The 25,669-nt window shown below is 50.9% G+C and overlaps 1 protein-coding gene across 4 annotated transcripts in view; it reads right to left on the bottom strand.

The window, feature by feature from the left end:
- GRK5 (G protein-coupled receptor kinase 5) overlaps window positions 1-25,669 on the bottom strand; it is a 237,203-nt gene that overhangs the window by 55,152 nt on the left and 156,382 nt on the right. For 3 of the 4 annotated variants that reach the window (XM_001928584.6, XM_021073444.1, XM_013983798.2), the window contains exon 3: window positions 14,511-14,623. In XM_001928584.6, coding sequence (XP_001928619.1) covers window positions 14,511-14,623 — 113 coding nt within the window. Of the gene's footprint in view, window positions 1-14,510; window positions 14,624-23,219; window positions 24,081-25,669 lie in introns of those variants that run through there. The other variant, XM_021073446.1, reaches the window with a different exon arrangement.

The raw sequence follows: 25,669 nt of genomic DNA, 5'->3' as shown, positions 1-25,669 counted from the left end.
GCTTCTTAGAGTTGGAGAACCTTAGAGGTTCCTGCAGAAGACATCCTGGAGGTCGCCTTACCCATCTCCTCTTGGGCAGGGCAGGGAGCTGAGGCCTGGGGAGGAGAGGGGCCCCGACGTCCAGCTGACTCTGCTGCAGCCCAGGACGTGCTAGAACAGCAGCAGCACGTGAGAGTCACTGGGAGCAAACGCTGGTGCTCGGGCCCCACCCTGCACCGACGGAGTCAGGCCCTCTGGCATGGGGGCCGGGCAGCCAGGCAGCTGGGGTTGAGAACCACCAAGCTAGGTAACTCAAAGGAAGCCCCTGGAAAATAACAGGAGCCACCAAACTGTAAGGTCCTGAGAGGCTGCCTGAGATCACACAGACCCTACAAGCAGCCTGACTTGGGACAGTTTCTTCAACCTTGGTAAAATGCAGATGTTGGAGTTTCCAGGTGGTACAGTGGGTTAAGGACCTGGCATTGTCGCTGCTGTGGCTTGGGTCCCTGCTGTGGTGCCAGTTCAAACCCTGGCCCCGGAATTTCCACATGCCTCAGGTGCAGCCAAAAAATAGCAAAGCAGATGGAAAAAGCACCTATGTGTAGAGTGATTGTGCAGAGAAAGTGTGATAAAGCCGGGCACACGATAAATACTCAATTAATAGTTCCCTTACAGAGTTCCCATTGTGGCTCAGTGGGTTAAGCACCTGACTAGTATCCATGAGGATACAGGTTGGATCCCTGGCCTGTGAGTTAAGTGTCCCACGTCGCCATGAGCTGTGGTGTCGCAGCTCGGATCCTGCATTGCTGTGGCTGTGGCATAGGCCGGCAGCTGCATCTCTGAGTCAACCCCTAGCCTGGACACTTCCCTATGCTGCAGGTGTTGCTGTAAAAAGCAAAAATAAAATAAAATTAAATAAAATAGTTCCCATACTTATCATTATAATCACTACGCTCTGCAAGAGAGGACAACAATACGCACTGCTGTACCTTTTACAGCTTTTCAGTTGAGAAAGTGATCACACGGAGGTTTTTCAGATGCTCTTATTTGAACCTAAAAAGAGCCCAGGTAGTGACACGGGAAGACAGGGGAGGGCAGGGGCTGCTGGTGCACCCCCCCATCCGCATGTAAAGATCAGGGGGTCTGGCAGAGTTGCCCAGCGTCACTCAGGGGGACGTGGCAGGGCCTGGCATTGGACCTCCAAGCTCAAATCCCTTCTTTAACACCAAGGAATTTAGAACCCAGATTGCTGGCCGAGCCAACGGGAAGAAAGAAATGAGGCCTTGAAAGACAGACCGTTTTATCTCTCTCCACCCATGAGGGGCTCCTTCATGGGCACTGACCCACTTGCCAAGTGGATAAAAGGCCTCGAGTTAAGGAGAGGCCTGGGTGAGCCTGCCTTTCTCACTTAAACAAGGGAACTAATTGCAAATTGTTTAAAACCACGTGGGGTTAGAGCTCTGTCTCCCTGGCCTGGTTCAAGACAGACTTTCAACCCAGCCTCTGGGGTCAATCTCTCCCCAGGCCAGCCTGGAAGACCCTCCCGGGCTGGAGCTGCATCTCTAAGGGGACTGAACACAACTGCTCACCTATTTTCCAGGGGGGAGGAGAGATGCTCCCAGAGCCCAGCTGCCCTGGAAACCCTGCCTGGTGGTCTGGCGCCCCGGGAATATACCCAAAATGCTTTGCAGGGCCCAGGCCACAGGCAAATGGCCGACTACCTTTGGGGGTAACTCAATCCCATGCAGAACCCTGGATTTGCACTGTCCCAAAATATATCCGGGAAGGCGGCTCTATTTAACCAAACGGAGGCCCGAGACTCACTAATCAGCCTCAATAACCAGCTGAAAATATTATTGCTCTGGGTATTAAAACCCACGTTAAAAAAATAACACCACTTTCAGGTCAGCCTCCTCCCAGCAGAGGCCCGGCTGGGCAGCTGGGCGCCACGGTTCCACAGGGAGGCAGCCGGGAGCACGCGGGGACAGGCACCCCAGGCCGGGATCAAAAGCCCTTTCTTTGAAAGTCCATGTCAGGTCACCACCACTTGAAGAGCATTTGTGTTGGGAGGCAGAAAACCAACAGAAGGCCTCCAGCTGGGCTTTCCACACCGATTAAGTCACCTGGAGTGACAGGCCGTGTCTCCACGGTGACCCCCGAGAGGGGCTCATGGGGGACCCGTTTTAGAGGCCACCTACCGAGCAAAGGCACCATGGCGGCTGGGCTGGGCGGGCAGAGCCCCCGCAGGTCACACGACCCGAGGCGGGGGACCACCCGGGAACCCACGGCTAAGGGAACACTCTCGCCCAGGTAGTGGGCAAAAGCTGCTGAAATCAGCTTAAACCAGAAAACATGAGCAGCAAATAAGAGGTTGGGTTGGGCCAATGGCCTAGAATTTTACAAGGAGAGTGGGCTCTGGAAGTGGCAGCCAGACAACAACTTCAATGAGCAGAGAGGTAAACCGCATGCAAGGATGCCCACGTGACCTCCAGCTGGAAGGGTTCTCCCCGCCCAGAGACGGCCTGGGCTTGTCCCCTCCCCCTCGGTCCAGCAGCGGGTACACGCCATCCTCCCGGCTGTACGGCCCAGGACACCTCCTCCTGCCCAGCGTTCAGTCCTAAGGGCCAGGATTGAAAGAGCTCCTCCAACAACCCACGGGGGACGTCTCTCTTCCCCAGATACATGCACGGTGCCAGCCAAGGGAGGCATGTCCTGAGCCCTCTCTCTGCACCGTGATTGATGCCAGACGCGGGAATGGCCTTTGGGGAGGAGGGGCTGTAACACAAAGAGCAAACTACTACACTGAGTTAAAGCAAAAAGAATCATTTATATCCACGCCTGCCAAGGAGTATAAACATCTGTGCACACCCTAGTTCACAAGCCGAGTGTTTCGTTCTCTGGGCCAGCTCCAGGCGCATCAGCCGTCTCAGAAAACGCTCAGGAAAGCATGTCCTCGCTGTTAAAACACATTTCCCTCGGATGATTTTTCAAAACACGAAGCCTGCAAACCGGCACAAGGGGGCCTGCCATGCGTTCACAGACGCCGGCCCTGGTTCACAGAGCGGCGTCTGAGCTGAATTCCTCTCGGCCTCTGACTAACTTGAGATGTCACCTCCTTCTCCCGGGAGACCTTCTCCTGCCCTGACAGGAAGATGAAGTCAGAGCGGCTCTGAGGTCTCGCCACCTCCGGCTTCTGTAATTACCGATGTGGTCAGCTTTTCCAGCGTCCTCGCGGTGGGGGCAAGTGACGCGGCCGGGGGCTGGCAGTGCGGCTCCCGTGGCCCTGGCTGGAGAAGCACCAGCGCCTCCCCCGGGGGCCTGGGCGGCGTCTTGCCTGTGTGGACTGTGAGGGCTGGGGGTCTCCATTTGTCCCCTGGAGTCACTCTCTGCCCCGCTGTGGGGACTCATCTGCTGGCTCCCTCCCTGCCTGGGCACCCCTGGGGGTGGGGGGCTCCTGGACCCCCTTCTGAAGCCCCAGCTCTCGCAGCTGTCTGCTCCCACTCCTGCAGGGATCAGCCCCCTCCCCTGCCAAAGAGCCAGTGGAGGCAAAGGCTCAGGTGACCACGACAGCCAGGACTCACTTCCGTACCTGGCCCAGCCCTCTGTCCACAGCCCTTCATCAGGCTCTGTCTCATCCACAGCTGAGCAAGCCATCCCTCTCTGGCGGGGACCCTCACTGAGGCCCTGAACAACGCTGCAGTGGGTCCTCCCCCCTCCCGTTTCCCCCCCCAGTGAGAATGAAGATGCGCTGTAGACGGGGGTTCCTCCCCCCAGGGCCCCAGGACCCGATGGGCCTGGTCAGCCCCAAGCCAGTGCCCGCCTGGACAGTGTTCTCTGATCTCTGGCTCCACGTGAGTCACCCCCTCGGGCCTGGGTCAGGAAGGGGCTCCCATGGCCCAGATTCCCTGGGACGGGCCCTGAGAGAGAAAGGAAGGAGGAGAGGACCCCTGGCCACGTGGAGTACAGACAGTGGTGGAGTGACCCCAAGGTGGCGGCACCACAGCCACCAGCTCGAGCGACACATCTTGGTGGAGGAGAACTTGGAAAAGTAGTTAGGAGGGAAGGGTGCTAAGCCTCTCCTCCGGGAGGTGACAGATTTACTAGCCGCAGGTGGTCCCATGGCAGAGGGGCTGTGCTCTCACCTCCTGTCTCCCATCTCTCTTCTGGGAGCCTCGGCCCTGAGGGGCTCTCTTCCCCTCCTACATCCCACTCCCACCCCCGCCGCCTGCACTGCCCCTGGCACCGCCTAGCTGCTCCTCCCCTCCCCCCAGCCCCTGGAATTATTTCTCTGCCCTCACTCCCCCTACAGCTCAGAAGGCCACCATGCAAAGGTCTTTCAGTTCTAAGTGGAAAGAATCCCAACCTAACCTAATTCAGGCAAAACGGTAATCTCTGCGCTCCTGGAGCCAAGGATGGAATGAGCAACCGAATTGTGGGGAAAATGGAAATACTGCCTGGCCCCACACAAAGGAACAGGGGCATCAGCCCATCGGGAACCCACTCGTGTGTGTGTGTGTGTGTGTGTGTGTGTGTGTGTGTGTGTGTGCGTGTGTGCGTGTGTCTCATTCTCCCTCAGTGCTGCCTGGCTCGCTCCACAGGTAAGAAATACGGCAGGCGGGTTTACGAGAGAAGAAGTCTCTAAGCCCCAGAGAAAGGACTCATTGACCTGCACTGGCTCACAGGCTCATCCCTGCTCCAGTCAGCTGTGGTTTTCAGGTGACATCATTAAGGACATGGCAGCTTCACGCTGTTTGGGACACACACTGTTTGGGAGTGTGGGTGGGGCACCCAGGAGACTGGACAACCCCATAGATGTCCACTCTACGAACCCACTTTATAAATGGTACTTTTTCAAGTTGACCCTGCTCCCCAGGGTCTGGCTTTACCAGCTGTTCTGAGGCTTTTTAGCTCCGTCTGAACAATGAAGAATGATTTCCACCCAACCCCCACCTCTTTTGGGAGATCACAGCAATGATAGAAAGACAAAAAGAGATACTAGGTATAGTTCAAAAATAAGAACAGCAGAATATTTAGTTTCCCTGGTGAGGCATTTCAAATCATATTACAACAAAACTTCAGGGTAATGACATAATCTGAAACCGGGTAAGAGCCCGCTAATTTCAAGGGATTTTCCATGGTTCTGGACTGATGACTATCTTAGAGTAACTTTCAGCATCGCTTGATGTGAGATCCCATTCACTGTAACCGCATCTTTGTAGTCGCCAGTCTCCAAGATGGAGATTTTAAGAATCCCTGCCCCCTGCTATTCAGTAGCTCTTGAGAAGGCTCTTTCCAGACTTGAATGGGACTAACCCATGTAACCACTACAATATCAGGAATATGATAGCATGGAACCCCTGAGATCAGACTGTAAAAGACACTGGAGCTTCTACCTTGCTCATCCGGATCACTCGCTCTGGGGAAAGCCAGACATGTTAGGAAGACACTCAAGCAGTCCATGGAGAGGCTCCCATGGGAGCCAACTAAGGCCTCCAGCCAACAGCCAGCACCAACCTGCAGGCTGGGTGTACACGCCTGGAAACAGATGCAGCTTTCAGATGACTGCAGCCCAGCCAACATCTTTATACAACATTTACAGAGACCTTGGGCCAGTAGCCCCTCAGTTAACCACTTCCAAATCCTTGACCCACAGAAACTATGAGATAAATAATCGTTTAATACTATATCAAGCCGCTAAGTTCCGAGATAATAGATAATGAATACTTGATAGGTATCTGAAGTCATAGCTGGTATCACTTACTTTGCTTAAAAAAATATTCTTTCTGGGAGTTCCCGTCGTGGCTCGGCAGTTAACGGCTAGCATCCATGAGGATGCGGGTTCGATCCCTGGCCTTACTCAGTGGGTTAAGGATCTGGCATTGCCGTGAGCTGTGGTGAATGTCACAGACACGGCTCAAATCCCGTGTTGCTCTGGCTCTGGAGTAGGCTGGCGGCTACAGCTCCAATTGGACCCCTAGCCTGGGAACCTCCATATGCCACAGGTGCGGCCCTAAAAAGACAAAAAAAGAAAAAAAAATGTTCTTTCATGTTCTTTCTGGAGGAGTTCCTGTCACGGCACAGAAGAAACGAATCTGACTACGATCCACGAGAATGCAGGTTCGATCCCTGGCCTCGCTCACTGGGTTAAGGATCCGGCATTGCCGTGAGCTGTGGCGTAGGTTGCAGGTGAGGTTCTGATCTGGTGTTGCTGTGGCTGTGGTGCAGGCTGGCAGCTACAGCTCTGATTTGACCCCTAGCCTGGGAACCTCCACAGGTGCAGCCGTAAAAAAAACCAAAAAAAAAAAGTTATTTCTGGAGTTCCTGTCGTGGCACAGTGGAAATGAATCCAACTACTATCCATGAGGACATGGGATTGATCCCTGGCCTCGCTCAGTGGGTTGGGGATCCCATGTTGCTGTGGCTGTGGCACAGGTCAACAGCTGTAGCTCCAATTCAACTCCTAGCCTGGGAACCTCCATATGCCACAAGTGAGGCCCTAAAAAGCAAAAAAAAAAAAAAAAAAAGTTCTTTCTTTTCAATCTTTCATGCAATTGGAAAACTAGCTCCATGAGGGCAAGAACTCCTCCTGCTCCCTCTGTAGTTTCCAACTGCTGGAACGGAGCATGACACATTGGAGTCTGTCTATAAATGTGTGCTGAGTAAATCGCACCCAATACGGGCCACACCTCCCCCATCCCAAAGAGAAGAGACCTGAGAATTTTAACTCATCCCACTTGGGGACTGGAGTGTTTTCAAGGAGCTGAGATGCCATCAAGGCTCCCAGAAAACAATCTAAAGAAGTATCTCAGTCGTTAAGAGGTCCATGGCAAGACCCTATTGGGCTTTGGAGGTTAACATGAGCCTCGAACCTCTTCCGATGCCCTGCCTGGCGGGGCAAATCTTTACCATCCAGGAGCCAAATCCACTCAAAGGCTTGACTTGGGTCATGGACTCTACTTCTCTGTGGGAAGGCAATAGGGGATCCTTCTCAGGCTCTCAGGAGCCTTTTGACTACAGAGTCTCAGGGCTGAATTACCCTGCAGTCTGAGGAATGATGCACAAACTATTCTGCTGCCCCTGCCCCTCCAAATCACCCAGGCCCCATTTTATTTATTTAAAACAATTTTTAGGGCCACAGGTGCAGCATATGGAGGTTCCCAGGCTAGGGGTCAAATCAGAGCTGCAGCTGCCGGCCTACACCACAGCCACAGCAACGCAGGATCTGAGCCGCATCTGTGACCTACACCACAGCTCTCAACAACGCCGGAGCCTTAACCCACGGAGAGGGGCCAGGGCTCAAACCCGCATCCTCATGGAAACTAGTCGGGTTCCTTTCCACTGAGCCACCACGGGAACTCCCAGGCCCCATTTTAAAACAGCCACTGTCTTCCGGTTGAGACTCTCAGTCCTCAGGACTGTGCAAAGGAGCAGCCCTTCCTGGGAGCTACGTCAGAGCCCAGCAAGGACGGGCTATTTTTAATAAACGCCACTTGGTAGACGTTCAACACAGAGGTGTGAACGGTGTGGATGGCACCGGCTCAGCCGGCGGGCACTGGAGCTGTGAACACCACCGGGGACACCGCCACCTCCTCCCTCCTCGGACCTTCAGTCAGAATGGAAGGGGAAAAAACGTATTTCAGGCGATCGTTGCGCCAGCCCTGGAAAACTCAATAAAGTCTTCGTGCGTAAAAGAGGTGCTTCAAAGACCCATCATTTGACGTCAGGATGGGCAATGAAAGGCCTTGCTAATTCCCGGAGATGCAGACAAAACGTCAGGGGATGGGGCGAGCCTCTCGTGAGCGGCGCCTTCGTTAAAGCGTATGTCAAGAGCATCTGGCGCGTCAGCACGGGGAGCCAGACTCGCGTTTCCTTTCCAAAAAGAGAGCTCTTGGTACAGACCCAGCGAAAGGGAACGTCTGCGCGACCAGAATGAAAAGAGGCATCTACTGGATTTTTCTTCCTCTTCTCAAACTGACTGTTAGCGTCTAAGAAGACACGTGGCTGGAAAATTCCACTGGCTCCTGGGCTTAGCCTTGCCCTCTCGGCCGCATCAACTCTCCAGACAGGTCCCGAAGCTGCCGATGCCACATCTCTTCCAAACAGGGAGCAGCCTGGGTCCCGGGCCCAGACTTTGGTCCTCGGCTCCTCCATCCACGTTCACCTCCTTGCTGAGCTCATCCAGCCCCTGGCTCTAAAGACCAGCTCTAGGGTGACAACTCCCAATTTGCTATTTCCATCCCAGAACGTTCTCTCAGACTGCAGATTCGAACAGCCACCTCCTCTTAAACATCTCCACTGGGACGGACGTCTGACAGACGCTTGAAGCTGGCTGTGCCCTGAATCAAGCTCCCGAAGACCCTTCCTCAGACAAGCCTCCCACAGCCTCGCCCTCCCTTCAACCTTCCATTTATTCAGGTCAACACTAACGCTTCACTCTCACTTCAGGGCATCAGAAAATATTGTTAACTCTGCCTTCAGAATGTGTCCCCAGTCCTACCGCCTGTCACCACGGCTGGCTGCTTCCACACTGGCTTGAGCAACTAGCAACTACCAGTTCTCCACCATCAGAATCCCCCACTCTGAACCTGTACCCCCCCACCCCGTCCCCGCTGCCCGGTAGCCTCTTCCCAATACAGGAGCCAGAGGGATGCTTTAAGCACCTAAATCAGGAGTTCTCGTTGTGGTGCAGAGGAATTGAATCCGACTAGTATCCATGAGGAGGCAGGTTCGATCCCTGGCCTCGCCCAGTGGGTTGAGGATTCGGTGTTGCCGTGAGCTGTGGTGTCGGTTGCAGATGTAGCTCGGATCCTGCGTTGCTGTGGCTGTGGTGTAGGCTGGCAGCTGCAGCTCTGATTTGCCCCCTCTAATTTGAACTTCCATTTGCCACAGGGGTGGCCCTAAAAAGCGAAACAAAAACCACAAAACCAAAAAACCCTAAATCAGACCATGCCACTGCTCTGCTCAACCCTCCAGCAGCTCCCCTCTTCAATCACAGGCAAAGTTCTTTAATGGAATGAGGTCTTGTGTGATGGTCACCCCTCTTAGACCCCTCTGTCCTGGCTCCATCCACTCCAGCCTCGGACACCCTGCCTCTGGGCCTTTGCACTGGCTATTCCCACCTGTGCGCTCTGCTACCACGTCCTTCCGGCCAGCGCAACTCCTTCTAGCCCTCAGTCACATGTCACCCTCTCAAAAACATCTCTGTTGACCACCCTATGAATGCCACAGCCAGCACCCCAGCTGCATGCTCCCAACACCCCCCCAACCTGATCCAGTTTTTCTTTCCCCATCACCGTCTAACATTCCATGTCATTTACTCACTACGCTTATGGTTGGTGGCCTCTCCCTGGATAGAACGTGAACACTGTTAGGGCAGAGATCTTAGTCCATTTTATTCACTGATTTATCCCAAGGGCCTAGAACGGTGCCTGGCAGACAGTATTTTTGTGAAATGAATGAAAGACTGAGAGAATGGTCGGGAGCATGGGACTGCTCTTCCTGCCCCAAGTGAAGGCCTTGCCAGGGTCATGGCTCTGGGACCCCATGAAGAAGGGAAACCAAGACCTGGGGCCTGCTAAGAGCTCACCAAGCTGCCTGGAGCCCTGAGGCCTCTAAGAGCCTGGAAGGTGGGCTGCGCTGGGGACTTTGGGTGGATTCTTGGCCAGCAGCCCCCAAGTCTGATGGCCACAAAGGCCCTTACAGAGGTGGCTCCCCAGTGGTGTGAAATAGGTCCAAACCTGTCAACTCACACCCAAATCAGACTACAGAACTCCCCCAGCCTGGCTACCAAAGTGGGCTTGTGACAATCATGACAGCTTGGCTTTTTGGACTCCTGGGTCTTGTTTTAAAGAAATCCAATCTGGGAAAAATATGGCACATCACTACACAAGGTCATGATGAGACTGCAAACGGATTCATGGTAGGTCTACTTTTTTTTTTTTTTTTAAGCAAGCAAAGACTTTATTAAAGGAAAGCAAATAGCTCCCAGGGCTACTTTGGGCGGGGGGGAGAGCCCCCCAGGTCTACCTTAAACAACAAACCTACCCCACCACAGACCCTGGAAAGCCACCTAGAGGCAGCATGCATGATGCAGAGACTGGACCGGGGGCCATAAAACCTGTTCGGGCCGTCCTCTGCCGCTCACTCTTGGTATGACTCTGGCCAAGTTACCAGCCCCCAGTGGGAACACGTCCTCAGCAGTGCCCACCTGTCAGGTGTGGCGTCGTGAGGGATCAGAGGTGATGAGCTCCACATATGCCACCAAGAGACCTGCCGTTAGTGGAGGAGGCAGGCATCCAACTCAAGCCCTGCTGGCTGCACTCACTGGGCACCTGTGACGTGCAGGACGCTGCTCTGTGTAAGCCTGGGCTCTCCTCAACACTGCCACCACCATCAGGTACAGCCGTGTCCCCGCTTACAGATGAAGGCGTGGGGGAGAGTAGGGTGGAGCTCTGCCCACATTCTCCGGGCGCCAGCATCTGCCTCAGGGGCCTGCATCCCCCTTGTACCATTTCGCCAGCACAGCCAGTAACGAGGCTCAGGTGCGTGGCACGGCCAGCCACCCAGAGGGATAGCAGACGGGGAAGGCTCCAAGGGCAGAGTACAGGGGGACCAGGGGGCATTCACCAGGCAGAGGGGTCCTGGAGGCATTTCAGGCAGCAAGAGGGAGGGAGTCCGAGAGGTTTCAATCAGCTGGGCAAGTCAGATCCATCACAAGCAGGATGGGGCCAGGATGCAGGGCTAGAGAAAGACCGGGGGAAGGCCAAGGACGAAAGGGCAGCAGGGGTGGTCTGGGGAAGGTCTAGTACGTCAGCCACAGAACTGGGGCTTTGTCCTGGATGTCAGTGTTTCCTAACCCTGGACACACCCACAGTACAGGCCTGGGAGATTTAAAAAGTGCCTGACGTCTGGCGCAAACAATGGCCAATCCAGTGGTAGTGGGCACCCTAGTGCCAAACTGTAGTCTCCAAATACCATTTCCCAGTAAAAGGAACCAGGCTCCTTGGAAAGATGATGAACTCCAGGTGTCGGGTGGGAAATACACAGGATGAGCCCGGAATATTGCATCTACCAGAGAGAAGGCTGCTGAGGACCGCTGGGTCTTTTCAAGGGCTCAGAAGCCAAGCCGAATGGTTCCCACAGGCCAACGATGAAACCATTGAGCACCGGTGCATAAAAATGCCCCAGTTTATTTTTACTTTATTTTTTTGCTTTGGGGGCCCACACCTGGAGCATTCTGGAAGTTTCCAGGCCAGGAGTCTAATTGGAGCTACAGCTGCCAGCCTACACCCCAGCCACAGCAACGCCAGATCTGAGCCATGCCTGTAACCTACACCACAGCTCATGACAATGCCAGATACTTAACCCACTGAGTGAAGCCAAGGATCGAACCTGCATCCTCATGGATATTAGTTGGTTTTATAACCCACTGAGCCACAATGGGAACTCCAAAATGGCCCATGTTTAAAACTAGTTAAAACACTAATTGGTTACCACTACTGGAGGATGCTAATGAGCCAATTTGGTACTTTGGAAAGAATCAAGCATTTTCTTGCCTTTTTTTTTTTTTTTTTTTGCCACACCTATGGCATGTGGAAGTTCCCGAACCAGGCATCACACTTGTGCCACAGCAGTGACAATGCTGGATCCTTAACCTGCTGGGCCAACAGGGAACTCCCAATCCCCTCCTATAGGAATTCTACCACCGGGTAACCAAACAGTAATTGAAAGGAAGTGTTTCCCAGGATGCAAAAGAAGAAGGAACAGTAGCCTGAGAATGTCTCCATGTTACAACCGCTAATGAATCAACAGGTGTAGGGGCTGAATATCAATGGCTGCTACCATCTCAAGAAGACAGACAATCACATAGGTCCCCAAGCAGAAGAGCATGAAACCACTTACGATGTCAGTCCCACCACCACCAAACGGAAACTCAACCTGACCAAGTTTCCAGATCCAATGAGCAATTTACAAGAAACACAGAGGAACCTATTAAGTGATACACGGGGGTGAGAAGACAAAATTCAAACTGTGGGACGCTCTTGGAGATAGATGGTTGTAAAACTGTGAAAACATGCATTTATAAAAAGTATGAGGAAATCAGAAACTTCTACATGGATGAGTATTTGATGCTAGGAAAGAATTCTATTTTTTTAGCTGTGATAATGCTATTGTGGTTTTTTCAGTTCAAGAGCCCGCCTCGTTTAGAAATACATCCTGAAATGTTTACAGATGAAACGACATAAGTGAGATCAGCTGCAGAGTGCTACAGAGGGGAGGACGTGGGGGAAACAGGACTGGGCGTGAGTTCGTAATTGTTGAGGCGGGGTGAGGGCTGCATGGGGGTTCATTATGCTGCTCTGCGGACTTTTACTTTTTATAGTTTGAAATTTTCCATAGTAAAGAGTTATGAAAATACGAGGCCCCATCCCCAGAGATTCAAGTTAATGAGACTGGGCTTCAGCTCAGGCACTGGCATGTTTTTAAGGCGCCCCAGGTGTTTGTGCTGCTCGGTTGAGGCTGAGAACCATGGAAATCGCCCGTGCGCGTCATGCGAGATCCTGCACGGGGACCAAGACAGAGGCTGTGGAGGGGAGGGCACGGGGCTGGGAGAGGTCAAGGGGCCAGGCATGTGGTCCTTGATCAGGCTGGGTAAGGAATGATGGGAAGGGAGGAGCCAAGAACAAGGCAAAGATTTCAGGCTTGGGTGATGGAGGGTGCCAGTCACTGGAAGAGGGCACCTGCCAGCACTGGTAGCCATGGGGACCTGGGGAAAGATGCTGAGTTGGCTAAGGAGCTGTTGACTTGGAGGGGCCCATGGGACTTCCAGTAGGCACATTCAGTGGACAGTCTGGAAAGTAAGTCTTGAGATCCACAGTGAGACCCAGAAGCAGACAAAGAAACTTGGGGCCCACAGGGCTGTCCCCCAAACCAAGAGAGAGGCCGGGATGCCAATGACGGCATTAGAGCCTTTAGGAAGCAATAGCACCTTGGCCCCCTGACTTGGAAAGTGCGCCTGGTCGACCCCATTCCTTTCAGGACCGACCTCCATCCTTCACCTCCACACGCCTTGTCCACCTTCTGGACAGACACCCGAAGGGCAGTAGGACAGAATGAGGTGCCCTGCTGTCTGGAACAGGTGCTGGGGAACTCCTGCATCTCCCTACATCGCATCCTAAAAGCCCACAGAGATCAACCAGCATTTTTCTTTTTCTTTTTTTAGGGCTGCACCTGCGGCATACGGAAATTCTCGGGCTAGGGGTCGAATCAGAGCTATAGGTACTGGCCTATGCCAGATCCGAGCCACTTGAGATCTGGACCACTTGAGATCCGAGCCACGTCTGCAATCTATACCGCAGCTCACAAAGATGCTGGATCCTTAACTCACTGAACAAAGCCAGAGATCGAACCCACATCCTCACAGACACTATGTTGGGTTCTTAACCCACTAAGCCACAAGAGGAATCCCCTACTGTTTTTTTCTTAAATTGAAGTCTAGACGATTTACAGCGCTTCAGGCATAAAGCAAAGTAATTCAGTTACATACATTTTTTTCAGATTCTTTTCCATTATAAGTTATTATAAGACATTGACTATAGTTCCCTGTGCTATTCAGTAGGTACTTTGCTGTTGATCTATTTTACATATTGGAGTGTGTATCCCATATTCTCAATTTGTCCCTTTTCCCTTCGGTAACCATACTTTGTTTTCTATATGCGTAAGTCTATTTCGGTTTGTAAATGCACTCATTTGTATCATTTTTTAAAGATTCCATATATAAGTGATATGATATTTGCCTTCCTCTGTCTGACTTCATTTAGTATAATAATCTCTAGGTCCATCCATGTTGCTGTGCATGGCATTATTACATTCTTTTGATGGCTGAGTATCATTCCATTTGTTAAACAAATGAATGACCGATAGATCTGAAGGCAGTTCCCCTGGTATCAGTCACGAGCTGGGTGCCAGCAGCCAGTACAGCCAGCAGCTGTCAGATTGGCTTGAAATGGCCAACATATGCTCCTTCCACAAACATTTACTAAATGTCTGTATGTGACAGGCACAATGCCAGGCAGGGGTGAACTGGAAGCCCAGGGTCCGGGCCTCGGGGAGCTTGCATTCTAGTGGGCAAGCAAGTGGGAAACAAGTATGCAAATAAACACAAGCTTTGGAATTTGAGAAAATGGGTGCTCAGCTGGAAAAGGGGCCTGGAAATCCAAGAGTTACCATGGGGTGTTGGGAACACCACCCAGCTTCCTAGGTGCTCTTGCATAATAGCCAGGATCTTGGAATCAGAGAACTGACAGGACCTCAGCAACAGCGACAAAGGCCCAGAGGGAGAGGTGGCCCTCCACAGTCATGCAGCCGGTGACAACCTGGAGACACGTCTGCATTCGCAAAGGCTGCACTGGCAGTTTCTCAAGCAACATGTTTGTCCTCTATCTAAGCTGTGTGGTCTCTCTTTGCACAAAAATGATTGCTGATCACAAAGGGCCCAAGGGCTCCCCCCACCCCAAGGAGCAGGGACTTACCACTGAGTCCAGGAACTGAATGTAAGACTCCAGCCCAGGTCTGGTTTCGCAGAACTGCCGGAAAAGCAGCCTCCCAATTGGCTGTTTGTCACACAAACTGCAGTAATCTCTGTCTGGAGACAAGAAAAGAGGAATGCATGAGACCCAGGGAGGGCCAGGCAGAGCCATCAACCCCACCTGGACCCTCACCTCAGACAGATGGAGCAAGGTGACTGGCAAATGCTCAGGACCCCTTGTCCATCTCCAGGCTCTGCAGACTCAGAAGGGTCAAGGTCAGTGCAGAAAAAGGTGCCAGTTATGACCTAGCCTCTACTCCCCAGCCCACTCCCTTTCTGATGCCCTGATTTCCATATGGAGACGCCAGCAGTTCCAGGTCTATGACTCCGTCCTGGCTGACTGATCAGCATGTCACTTTCCTTGGTTGCATGGACTTGATAAGGGTGGCAGGCATATAACCTAAGCTAGTAAAATCAGCGTGCAGCACAGACTTGGCCTAGGCATGCTAAGCCAAGGTGCTTGCTCTTCCTCTGGGTGCTGGGGTATGAGGGTGTGAGGCCAGGGTCTGCTGCAGTGTTCCTGACAATGCGAAAAGAGCTGTTGTGAAGATGAGGCTGACCTACAGAGGAATTCAGAGCTGGGAAAATTATAAGTAGGTGCTCAGTGAAGTCATGAGTCTCTGGATCACACTATGCCTGCAGCCCAAACCACATCTGAAAAGCTTATTTATGAGCATTATTTAGGGCAATTTGAAAAAATTTAAAAATGACTTGTAATTCAAAACATTCTAATGAATATAGCAAAAAAAAAAAAAATTTCATATTTACCAACTGGAGCAAAGCTCAGTCTTAGGATGCTTCAAATTATGAACACCCTGCATTCTGAGGAGCTAAAGGCTCAGAGACAGGAAGTGACCAGCCCTCAGCCTCTCAGTAGCCAAAAAAGTTCTGAAGAGGAAATACAGTCTAAGACTCAAAGTCCCAGAAGACTGAAGACCAGGGTTCTAGCCAATGGTTTGCTGGGTGACTTTAAGCAACACACTTGCCCTCTCTGGGTCTTAGTCTTCCTCTGAAAAGTGAAGGTGCATGTTGGAGGTAAAATGGGAGGGTCCTTTCTGACTCTTCCTGCAATGATTCTCTGGCCAGGAAGATGCTCAAAGGTCTGGCTGAGGCACGTTGCCTTGATCCTCTAAACACTGAAAATGAGCCCTTTGATTCTGCAGCTGCAACAGGAACCAGGAGACTTCGTGGGGAAGCCGAGAAGAGGGTGAGGTAGATCTCGGTTAGAACTACCTGGAAGGAAGGAAGGAAGGTTTATCTTTGCCAAGAGCAGAGGAGAAGCCAGGACAATCATCCCCTCAGAGGGGTTTCCCTGGACATAAGGACACAACAAGGAGACAGGAACAGAGCCGTCACACTCGTTCACTTTCATACCCAAGGAGTTTATCCACAGGAGGTACAGCCATTACCTGTAGGGAGGGTGGTGGCTGTGAGCCAGGGCTCTGGAACTAAACCAGAGTCAAATCCCAGCCTCACTACTCAGGGCTTGTGTGCCCCAGGGCAACTGACCTGACACTTGATCCCTCAGTTCCCTCATCTGTAAAGTGGGAACAATAATTGTATAAATAAGACAAAGCAGAGAAAGGCCTCAGATCAGAGCCTGGCACACAGGAATTGCTTAATAAATACCGTCTGTTATCATGGAAAGAGGGGAGGGGCCTGTCCCATCTCCCTGCCTTGGGGAACCTCCTCTCTCCAAGTGTGTAGAATTCCAGCCACTGTTCTAAGGGAACAACTCCTCCCAAGCCTCAGGGATGGGCATGTGACTCAGTCCTAGCCAATCAGAGCCCTCTGCCTCAGGGCCTCCAGGATGGGTTCAGAGCACATGACCCAGGGAGCCCTGGAATCCTAACAGGGTTTTGGCTAGTACTTCCAAAAAAGACACTTGTTCCTCTCTGGGATGACAATGCCTTAGGACTGGTCAGCTGAGAGCTACCACAACATCACAGGAATATCACAGGAGCCCCTGAAGGCAGCTCCCAAGGCCCTGCGCCCATGTGGTTATCCACCAGTCTTTGCTTAAGCCAGTGGTGTTGGAGTTTTGTCTCACACAATTGAAAGAGCAGGTGACCAGGGCCAGGGAGTTTTATGGCCCACTTCTCCTTTCATGGGCAAAGTGCCCGAGGGCAAGAACTGTTTTCGTAGGCATTACCAGTTCTAAGTTTACGGAGGCTCAGAAGGCACTCACAGATTTCTCATTCTCTCTTGAGCAGCCACTGATCAACATGGACGAGCCCCTTGGCCCCCTCCTCAAGTGGTTTGGGGGCTACTGCCTTCACTCAGCCTACCTTTCTGCGCACAGATGGTTCGGGAATAGCCACTCCAATAAGCACTTAACCTACCTCAGAGCGTGGCAGGATTGGTGGGGATTGGGAATGGGACAAGGTCCCAGACCTCAGGGATCTTGGACTCTGTTGGAAAGGGGGTGTGGGTGTGGGTGAGCAGACAAGATCCCAAGTGACAGTAATAAAATGTCAAGTTAGCTGAGTGTTATCGTCACCCACAGGAGGGAGTCTGGGGGGAGGGAGCCCACAGGGTGACAGGCCTGCAGCCTGCACCTGTTAGCACAGCTACAGGCAACCTTGCTGGTCCCTTCCCAATCCGTGAGCGTCTCCAGCACAAACAAAACAGAGTAAATTACCGTGTGACCCACTCCCACTTCCCTTGCTCACGGCAGAGAGTGCCACATTGCTTATGTGATTTGAGCAGGGGGCCCTCCCGCATTTCCAAAAGCAATTATGAGATTTCATGTACCATATTGTGATTCCTCAAGGGTTCATCTGACAGGGTTTTTTCTCTCCATATGGCGTGTGCTGTCAGTATGGAAACAAGGCCGTTATAAACTCACAGCGCAGTAAACACCATGGGATTCCAACACAAGCTGTCAGCACCTCAGTTCTGTGCCTCCCCCAGCTGTACACAGGATCCCGGGCAAGAAAGGCATGCGTTGGAAGCCCAGGAAGAAAGAAAAGGACCAGTGATCATCTATTTGGATGCTTTTCTCAGCTTTGAATAAAGACACGTGGCCCTATCTTTTTGAGGGAGCACGACCCCCACCACCAAAGTCAAAGGCCAAAGTCTGCAGTTGCTTTAGAAAGGGAGAACAAGGAGTTCCCACTGTGGCACAACAGGATCTGGGGCGTCTTGGGAGCGCTGAGACTTGGGTTCGATCCCCAGCCCAGTACAGTGGGTTAAGGATCCAGTGTTGATGCAGCAATGGCTTAGGTCGCGACTATGGCTCAGATCTGATGCCTGACCTGGGAACTCCATATGCCTCGGGGTGACCAAGAAAGAAGGAAGGAAGGAAGGAAAGAAAGAGAAAGGAAGGAAGGAAGGAAGGAAAGAAAGAAAGAGAAAGAAAGAAAGAGAAAGAAAGGAAGGAAGAGAAAGAAAGAAAGAAAGAAAGAAAGAAAGAAAGAAAGAAAGAAAGAAAGAAAAAGAAAAAAGAAAAGGAGAACAAGGCCATAGATAAAAGAATATGAATTTGGAAATTGAAAAAAACAAGAATTTGAAGATTGATTGAGGTGACAGGAAGAGGCGCAGATCAAAGTTCCTGATGTGTCAAGAACAAGTCCAAGGGGCAGGCCCCTTCTGGAAAGTCAGAGGATGCTGAAGTTGAAAGTACCGGTTGCTGTGTAACGTGTCTTCAGACTGGACCCTTTCTGAGGGGTTTCTACAGAAGGTGGCCATGCTGCTGAAATACCGCTTGGAAGCGCTCTGCCCACAGCCCTCCTTCCAAGGGTGTCCTGTTGGGGTCGGCGGGGAGGAGACCCAGGACAGAGGGGCAGAGTCTGCCTCTGAATCTCCCTCTCAGGCAGGGAGGACCCTGGGATGCTGAGCACAGAGGCATGCACGATGGTTCCCCCCACACATACACACCTGCTCTTCTGAACGTGAAAATCCTGCTTTGGGCCACATCCCTCATCAGTCTTTCCCTCCAACCCAGAAAGAGCCTGTTGTTATGTAAGATAGGAGGGGCATCGGGCTCCCTGTGCCCAAATCATCTAATCATTCCAGCCTATTCTTTTGGGTCCTTCCTTCATTCAACATATGCTCTTCCAAGGTCTCCTGCTTTTTGATACTAGAAGATCCCTTCAATTTTAAGGCTCTTACTGAATTCAACATCTGGTGTGTGGATGAGTGGATGGGAGGAGACCCACCATATACACGTTGGCAGGTTAGTGATCCAGGAACGGCCTGGTGTTAACAGCGGGCTGTCAGCTGAGACCAAGAACAGGGGTGTGGTCTTTGCGATGTGACATCTGACCTTGGCTGCAGTAATACTGGTGTGGTGGACACAGCACCGCGAAGCTTGTCCAGAGGAAGGGGATGGAAAAGGGAGTCCAGAAAGCCCATTATAAGCCCAGGAGGGTGGGGGGAGATGTGCTGGCAAGGCAGGCTGGGCTCAAACAGGAAACAGCTGAACTCCAAGGCCAAGGAGACTGGGATAGATTCACTGTCCCACTGGGGCATCAATGATTTTGAAGCACGAATGATTCAAGTGCAGCCCACAGGAAGGTGGACAAAAATGGGGTGGGAGGAGTTCCCATGGTGGCTCAGCAGAAACAAATCTGACTAGTATCCATGAGGATGCACGTTCAATACCTGGCCTCGCTCAGTGGGTTAAGGATCCAGTGTTGCAGTGAGCCGTGGTGTAGGTCACCAGAGACGTGGCTCACATCTGGCATTGCTGGGGCTGTGGTGTAGGCCAGAAGCTGCAGCTCCAATTCGACCCCTAGCCTGGGAACTTCCACATGCTGCAGTTGTGGCCCTAAAAAGACAAAAGGAAAAAAGGGGGTGGGAGCAGGGAGCCTGAGACATTTAAGGAGGAGGTCACTGGACTGGGAGCTGCTCCCGCTTGCGGTGCGAGCCTCAGCCTTTGGGCAGCAAAAGCGCAGCCCCTGCGGTTGGGCTCCTGCTTTGGTGGGAAGCCGAACTGAATTGGCTTTAAGAAAACCAATGTGTCATTTGTTTCTTCAAGGGCTTGACACCTCTCAAGCATGCCCATGGCTGGCCAGGAAAGACAGGACTGGCCCTCGTTCCCACAGCACACAGACCTCTGCTCGCCCAGCACCGTTCCCTAAAGCAAGTTCGCAGACACTGGCAGAGCCCCTTCTGGGCACTGCATTCCAGGCCCTGTCAGGGGCATCTGTGAAGGGTGCATCCCCACAGGCTTCATCGTTGTTGGAGCAGTTTGCTGAGCAGCTGGGCCAGGAGGGAGGCACAGTCACAGACAGAACTGGGCAGGGCAGCCTCTAACAAAGCTGCATAAGCAAGACAGCCAAGAAGTCAGGGGAGGTGCCCTGGCTGAGCAGGCACATGCTGCTCTTGTGATGTCGAGCTGGTTTCAGGGGTGATGCCTATGGGAGGGCTCGTGGGAGCATAGGAATGGGAGTGACGGGGTTTCCAAAGGCAATGCAAACTGCCAACAGGGAGAGGCGAGTGCTGGCGTAGAAAGAGAAGGTCAAAGCCAGAGAAATGGGGGCCAGAGGTCAGGGGGAGAAGCAGGGAGAAGGCACAGTGGGGATAAATCCCCAGGTGAGAAGCCAGGAGGGTGTGGAAAAGCCTGGGACAAGTGTGTCAGGCTAGGCTAGGGCTGTGACCACTGCAAGGAGCGCTTAGGAATGGCTTAAAGTGTATGAAGTCTCCTCAAAAAAGTAATACAATTCAGCAAGTCCACTGCTGGTTATTTATCCAAAAGAAAGAAAATCGGTATTTCAAAGAGGAATTTGCACTCCCATGTTCACTGCAGCACTAATCTTAACAGCCAAAATGTGGAAACAATTCAAATGTCCATCGACCAGCCAATGGATTTTTTAAAATGTGTAACCCACATGCCTATGGACAATTAATCTTCAATGCACGAATATACAATGGGGAAAAGACAGTCTCTTCAGCAAGTGGTGTTGGGAAAGCTGGACAGATGCATGTAAATCGATGAAGTTAGAACATACCCTCACACCACACACACACACACACACACACACACACACACACAACCACTCCAAATGGCTTTAAAGACTTAAATATAAAACAAGACACCATAAAACTTCTAGAAGAGAACACAAGCAAAACATTTTCTGACATAAATTATTCCAATGTTTCCTTAGGTCAGTCTCCCAAAGGCAATAGAAATAAAAGCAAAAATAAACAAATAAGACCTAATCAAACTTGGAAGCTTTGTACAGCAAAGGAAACCACAAACAAAACAAGAAGACAACCTACGGAATGGGAGAAAATATTTGCAAATGATGTGACCAACAAGGGCTTAATTTCCAAAATATACAAATAGCTCATTCAATTCAATAACAAAACAAGCAAACAACCCAATTGAAAAATGGGCAGGAGACCTGAATAGACATTTCTCCAAAGAAGACATCCAGATGGCCAACTGGCACATGAAAAGATGCTCAACTCTGCTAATTACTAGAGGAATGCAAATCAAAACCACCTCACATCGGTCAGAATGGCCATCATTAAAAAGTCTACAAATAACAGATGCTAGAGAGGGTGTGGAGAAAAGGGAACCCCCACCCCTCACTCTTGGTGGGAATGTAAACCGGTACAGCAACTATGGAAAACCATATGAGGGTCCTCAAAAAACTAAAAATAGAGTTGCCATATGATCCAGCAATCCCATTACTGGGCATATACCTGAACAAAACTATAATCTGAAAAGATACATGCACCCGAATACACATAGCTGCATTATTTACAATAGCCAAGCCATGGAAACAACTCAAATGTCCATTGACAGATTAATGGATAAAGAACATGTGATCCACACACGCATACAAACACACACACACACACACACACAAATATTATTCAGCCATTAAAAAGAATGAAATAATGCCATTTTCAGCAACATGGATGGACCCAGAGATTATCATACTAAGTGAAGTAAGTCAGAACAAGACAAGTATCATATGATATCTCTTACATGTAGAATCTAAAATACAACAAATTGGAGTTCCCGTAGTGGCACAGCAAAAATGAATCCAACTAGGAACCATGAGGTTGCAGATTCGATCCCTGGCTTTGCTCAATGGGTTAAGGATCCCACGTTGCAGTGGCTCTGGTGTAGGCCGGCAGCTGTAGCTCCGATTAGATCCCTAGCCTGGGAACCTCCATATGCCGCAGGTGCAGTGCTAAAAAAAAAGCAAAAAAATAAAATAAAAAAAAAACAAGTTTATGAAACAGAAACAGACTCACAGACAGAATAGACTTGTGGTTGTCAAGGGAGGGGGGAAGGATTGAGATTTCGGGATTAGCAGAGGCAAACTACTGAATGTAGTTTGTATAAACAAGGTCCTACTGTCAACACAGGGAGCTATATTCAATATCCCTGTGATAAGCCACAATGGAAAAGAATGGGAAAAAAATATACATGTGTGTGTGTATAACCTCGCTATGCAGCAGACATTAACATAACACTGTAAATCAATTGTACTTCAATAAAAATTTTAAAATGTAGTATATACATACAGGGGAATATTATTCAGTTTTTTTTTTTTTTTTTGTCTTTTTAAGGCCACACCCATGGCATATGGAGGTTCCCAGGCTAGGGTTCGAATCAGAGCCTACTGCCAAAGCCACAGCAACTCAAACCTGCATCCTCATGGATACTAGTCAGGTTCTTAACCAACTGAGCCACACCAAGAACTCCTATTCAGTCTTTTAAAGGAAGGAAATGCTGCCACATGTGATGACATGGATGAGCCTTGATGACATTATGCTGAGTGGAAATAAGCCCATCACAAAAGGACAAACACTGCATGACTCCACCTGCATGAAAAAGCTAAGAGTCAAATTCACAGAACCGGGATTGGGGAGCTGCTGTGCAACGGGCATAGCATTCCAGAGATGCAAGATGACTAGGTCCTGGAGATCCGCTGTACCACACTGTGCTAACAGTTAATAACTTAAAAAAGGTATTAACAGTTAGATCGCATGTTAAATGTTCTCACCATAATAATTTTTAAAAAAGAGAATGGCTTATAAAATAGAATAAAATATTGCCATCTGCGACAACATGCATGGACCTGGAGAATATTATACTTAGTGAAGTTAAGTCAGAGAAAAACAAACACTATACGATATCACTTACGTGTGGAATTTAAAAGATAATACAAGTGAATCTATATACAAATCAAAAACAGACTCACAGACATAAAAAACGAATTTATGGTTACTAAAGGGGAAAGGGAGGGAGGGAGGGACCAATTAGGCGTATGGGATCAACAGATACAAACTACTATATGTGAAATAGATAAGCAACAAGGATTTATTGCATAGCCCAGGGAACTACATTCCGTATCTTGTACTAACCTATAATGGAATATAATCTGAAAAAATACATACAATCACTGAATCATTTTGCTGTATGCCGGAAACTAACACAATATTGTAAATCAACTGTACTTCAATTTTAAAAAAGAGCAAGAACGGTTTAAAGCAAATGGACAGAAAGTGAAAGGTGGCTGGGGAACAGGAGGTGATGCACAAAGGCTCAGGAATCAGAGCAGAGGGTTAACGGAGGGGGAAGCCAATCTACTCGGTAATGAAGGTAACTGAGAACACAGGGGCAAGCATGCCTGCACACCCGCACAAGGATGCAACACACACGTCCTGAAGGTCAGGCACAGTCTACCTTCAAGGTCGGGCATGACACTGCCCAAGTTGTCAGCCAACAGAAGGTGCGACAAGACAAGCGCCCGTCATCACCTCCACCACCTCGTGACGTTCGGGTGTTTGCTGAGAGCTTCCTCTTGTCTCCTGTCTGTTCTCGTAAGAAGCCACTGACAGTACCCTCACCTCAGGCCTGTTGCCAGGGATTCCAGCTGTCGATTAAACGTTTGTGTGCCTCCCAAATTCCTGCTGGAAACCCAATGCCCAACGCGGCGGGATACGGCCTGGGAGGTGATTAGGTCATGAGGGTGAAGCCCCCGCAGAATGGGATTAGTGCCCTTAGGCACGAGGGCCCAGAGAGCTCCCTTGGCCCTTCTGCTGTGAGGACACAGCGAGAAGATGGTGGTTGATGAACCGTCCCCTGGACGTCCAGCCTCCAGAAATGTCAGAAATTAATTTCTGTCCTTTCTAACCCATGCCGTTTGGGGTATTCTGTTGGAGCGGCACAGGTGGACGAATGCTATTCAGTCTTGGGCTTCCTAAGGCCAGCTCCTGACACATCACAGGGCAGTCAGAGGATCAGCACCACACAGGAGCCCCCCCGCCCAGTCTCAGCACACAGCAGGTCCTGCGCAAACAGTAGTCATTCGGACATCACACCTCCCCTCCGACACTCAAGAAAGGGTGGCTTTCACTTCTTCAAAGATTCGGAAAGGAAATGGGATGTAGCCGCTGAAAGGGGTGGCGGGGCGACTCTGGATCAGCACCAAAGAGGGCGAAGCCAAGGCTGCTCCTCCCAGCGAGAGTGCTGACTCCAGCCCCGGGAGGGCAGGGGCCAGGGCTCTGCAGCCCTTCTCCCCCAGCTCCGAGCCTCCCTCTCAGAGAGAAGCCACACGTGTCCCCACAGCACATGGCCGGGGTTAAACTCTCACAACCCACAGCCAATTCCTTCAAGACTCAGAACCCCCAGTGGACTCAGAAACAGGAATGACATTGATAGTGAAAATAAATAAATGCTGTCACTGTTTTCATTCTTTTCAAATGACATGAAATGGGAACATACTTTCTTAATTAAGAGCCTGTGGTATGTGGCTGCTTGGAGGGTCACCAGATTTTCCCAACCGAAGGCCAGAACTCAGGCAGCGGGGACAGCACGGCTCCCCTCTGTTGGCTACAAACCCCCATGATGGAGGCCACCACGCTCCCCTCATGGAGCTGGTGCCCCCCCTCGGGGGATGGGGGCCAAGGAGAAGTCAAGGCAGGAGGGGAGGGGGTGTCCGAGACCAGATCCTGCTGCGGACTGTTTTCACGGTTGCCCCAGGCACACCTTGAACTTGGGCCAGGGAAAATGCATGTTCCATTTCAGAAATAAGAGCAAGAAAGGCAGCTTCCTGAGGAAATGGAAATGCTAACACCGGAGCCCTTGGAAATGAAACCACATGTTTATGGTACCAGGGCGGTGGTGCTGGGGCGGGGCTTCCAAAAGGGAGGCCTGATTCCTCGAGCCATCGCTCTACCAGTTGGGGGTTTCTTTGCTTTTGTTTCATTTTATTTTATTTTACCAAAATACCAGGTTTGGGGGTTTTGGGTTTTGTGGTTTTTTTTTTTTTTTTTTTTTTTTTTTTCTTGTTGGGGCAGGAGTCCTGAGGCAATTTAGGAAAGAGAATTGAAGAGACGGGTTAGTCAGAGGCCTCAAGCCCTCCCTCTGCTCCATTTGAGGTCTCAAACAATCAACAGAAAAGTGAGTGGAGAACAGCTTTCTCTTTAAAAGTGCTGCCAAAGCTGGAAAAAACAATCAGGCGTTTGCTCCGAGGAAAAGGCTCTCTGACGTTTGAAAGGCAAGATAGCATCACGGATAACGGCAGTTCTTCACAGCCCGCCTCTTGGAAGGAGCAGGAGAGGAAAAAGGAAACATTTGGTATTTGGTTAGCAACAGCTGAGTGGGTTCCTATTGCTTCGAGAAAGATGTTTTTATGTGAATAAAAATGACATATGGCACATTACACAAACACACCCAAACCCAGCCCCATCTTCCTGCGCCTTCTGTCACCCTCGTTCTGGTCCCCAGCTTCCCTGAATGTCTTGTACTTGTCACATCGCTGCAGAATCAAAACCATTAAGCTTAGGTCTTAAAAGGTTGGTGACACCTGGGCAAGTCGCATGTAAAACCCACGGAGTTGGAGGGAAGGTTTGGACCTGCGCTGCCAGATGGGGGAAGCAAGGCAACATGGGGTGGGGAGGTGGGATACGGGGGCGGGGGGGGGGCGCTCTGGTCTATGGATTTCTGAAAGGAAGAGACGAGGCGGCTTGAAGTGTGCTTCTGGGGGGCCCAGGGAAGCAGCCCCACCTCATTGTGAGGGTTCAGGTCTCTGTCCTGAATCCACTGGGGGCAGTCACAGCTCAGGAGATACCTAGGGGCTGGGCGGGAGAGAACGCCAAGCCTATTCTGTCACCCGGGGCTCTCTGGGCAAT

The sequence above is a fragment of the Sus scrofa genome, chromosome 14 (assembly GCF_000003025.6).
Source record: "Sus scrofa isolate TJ Tabasco breed Duroc chromosome 14, Sscrofa11.1, whole genome shotgun sequence".
Classification (NCBI taxonomy): Eukaryota; Metazoa; Chordata; class Mammalia; order Artiodactyla; family Suidae; genus Sus; species Sus scrofa.
Note: the sequence above shows the minus strand (reverse complement) of the source record. Positions and strands in the feature narration are given on the sequence as shown.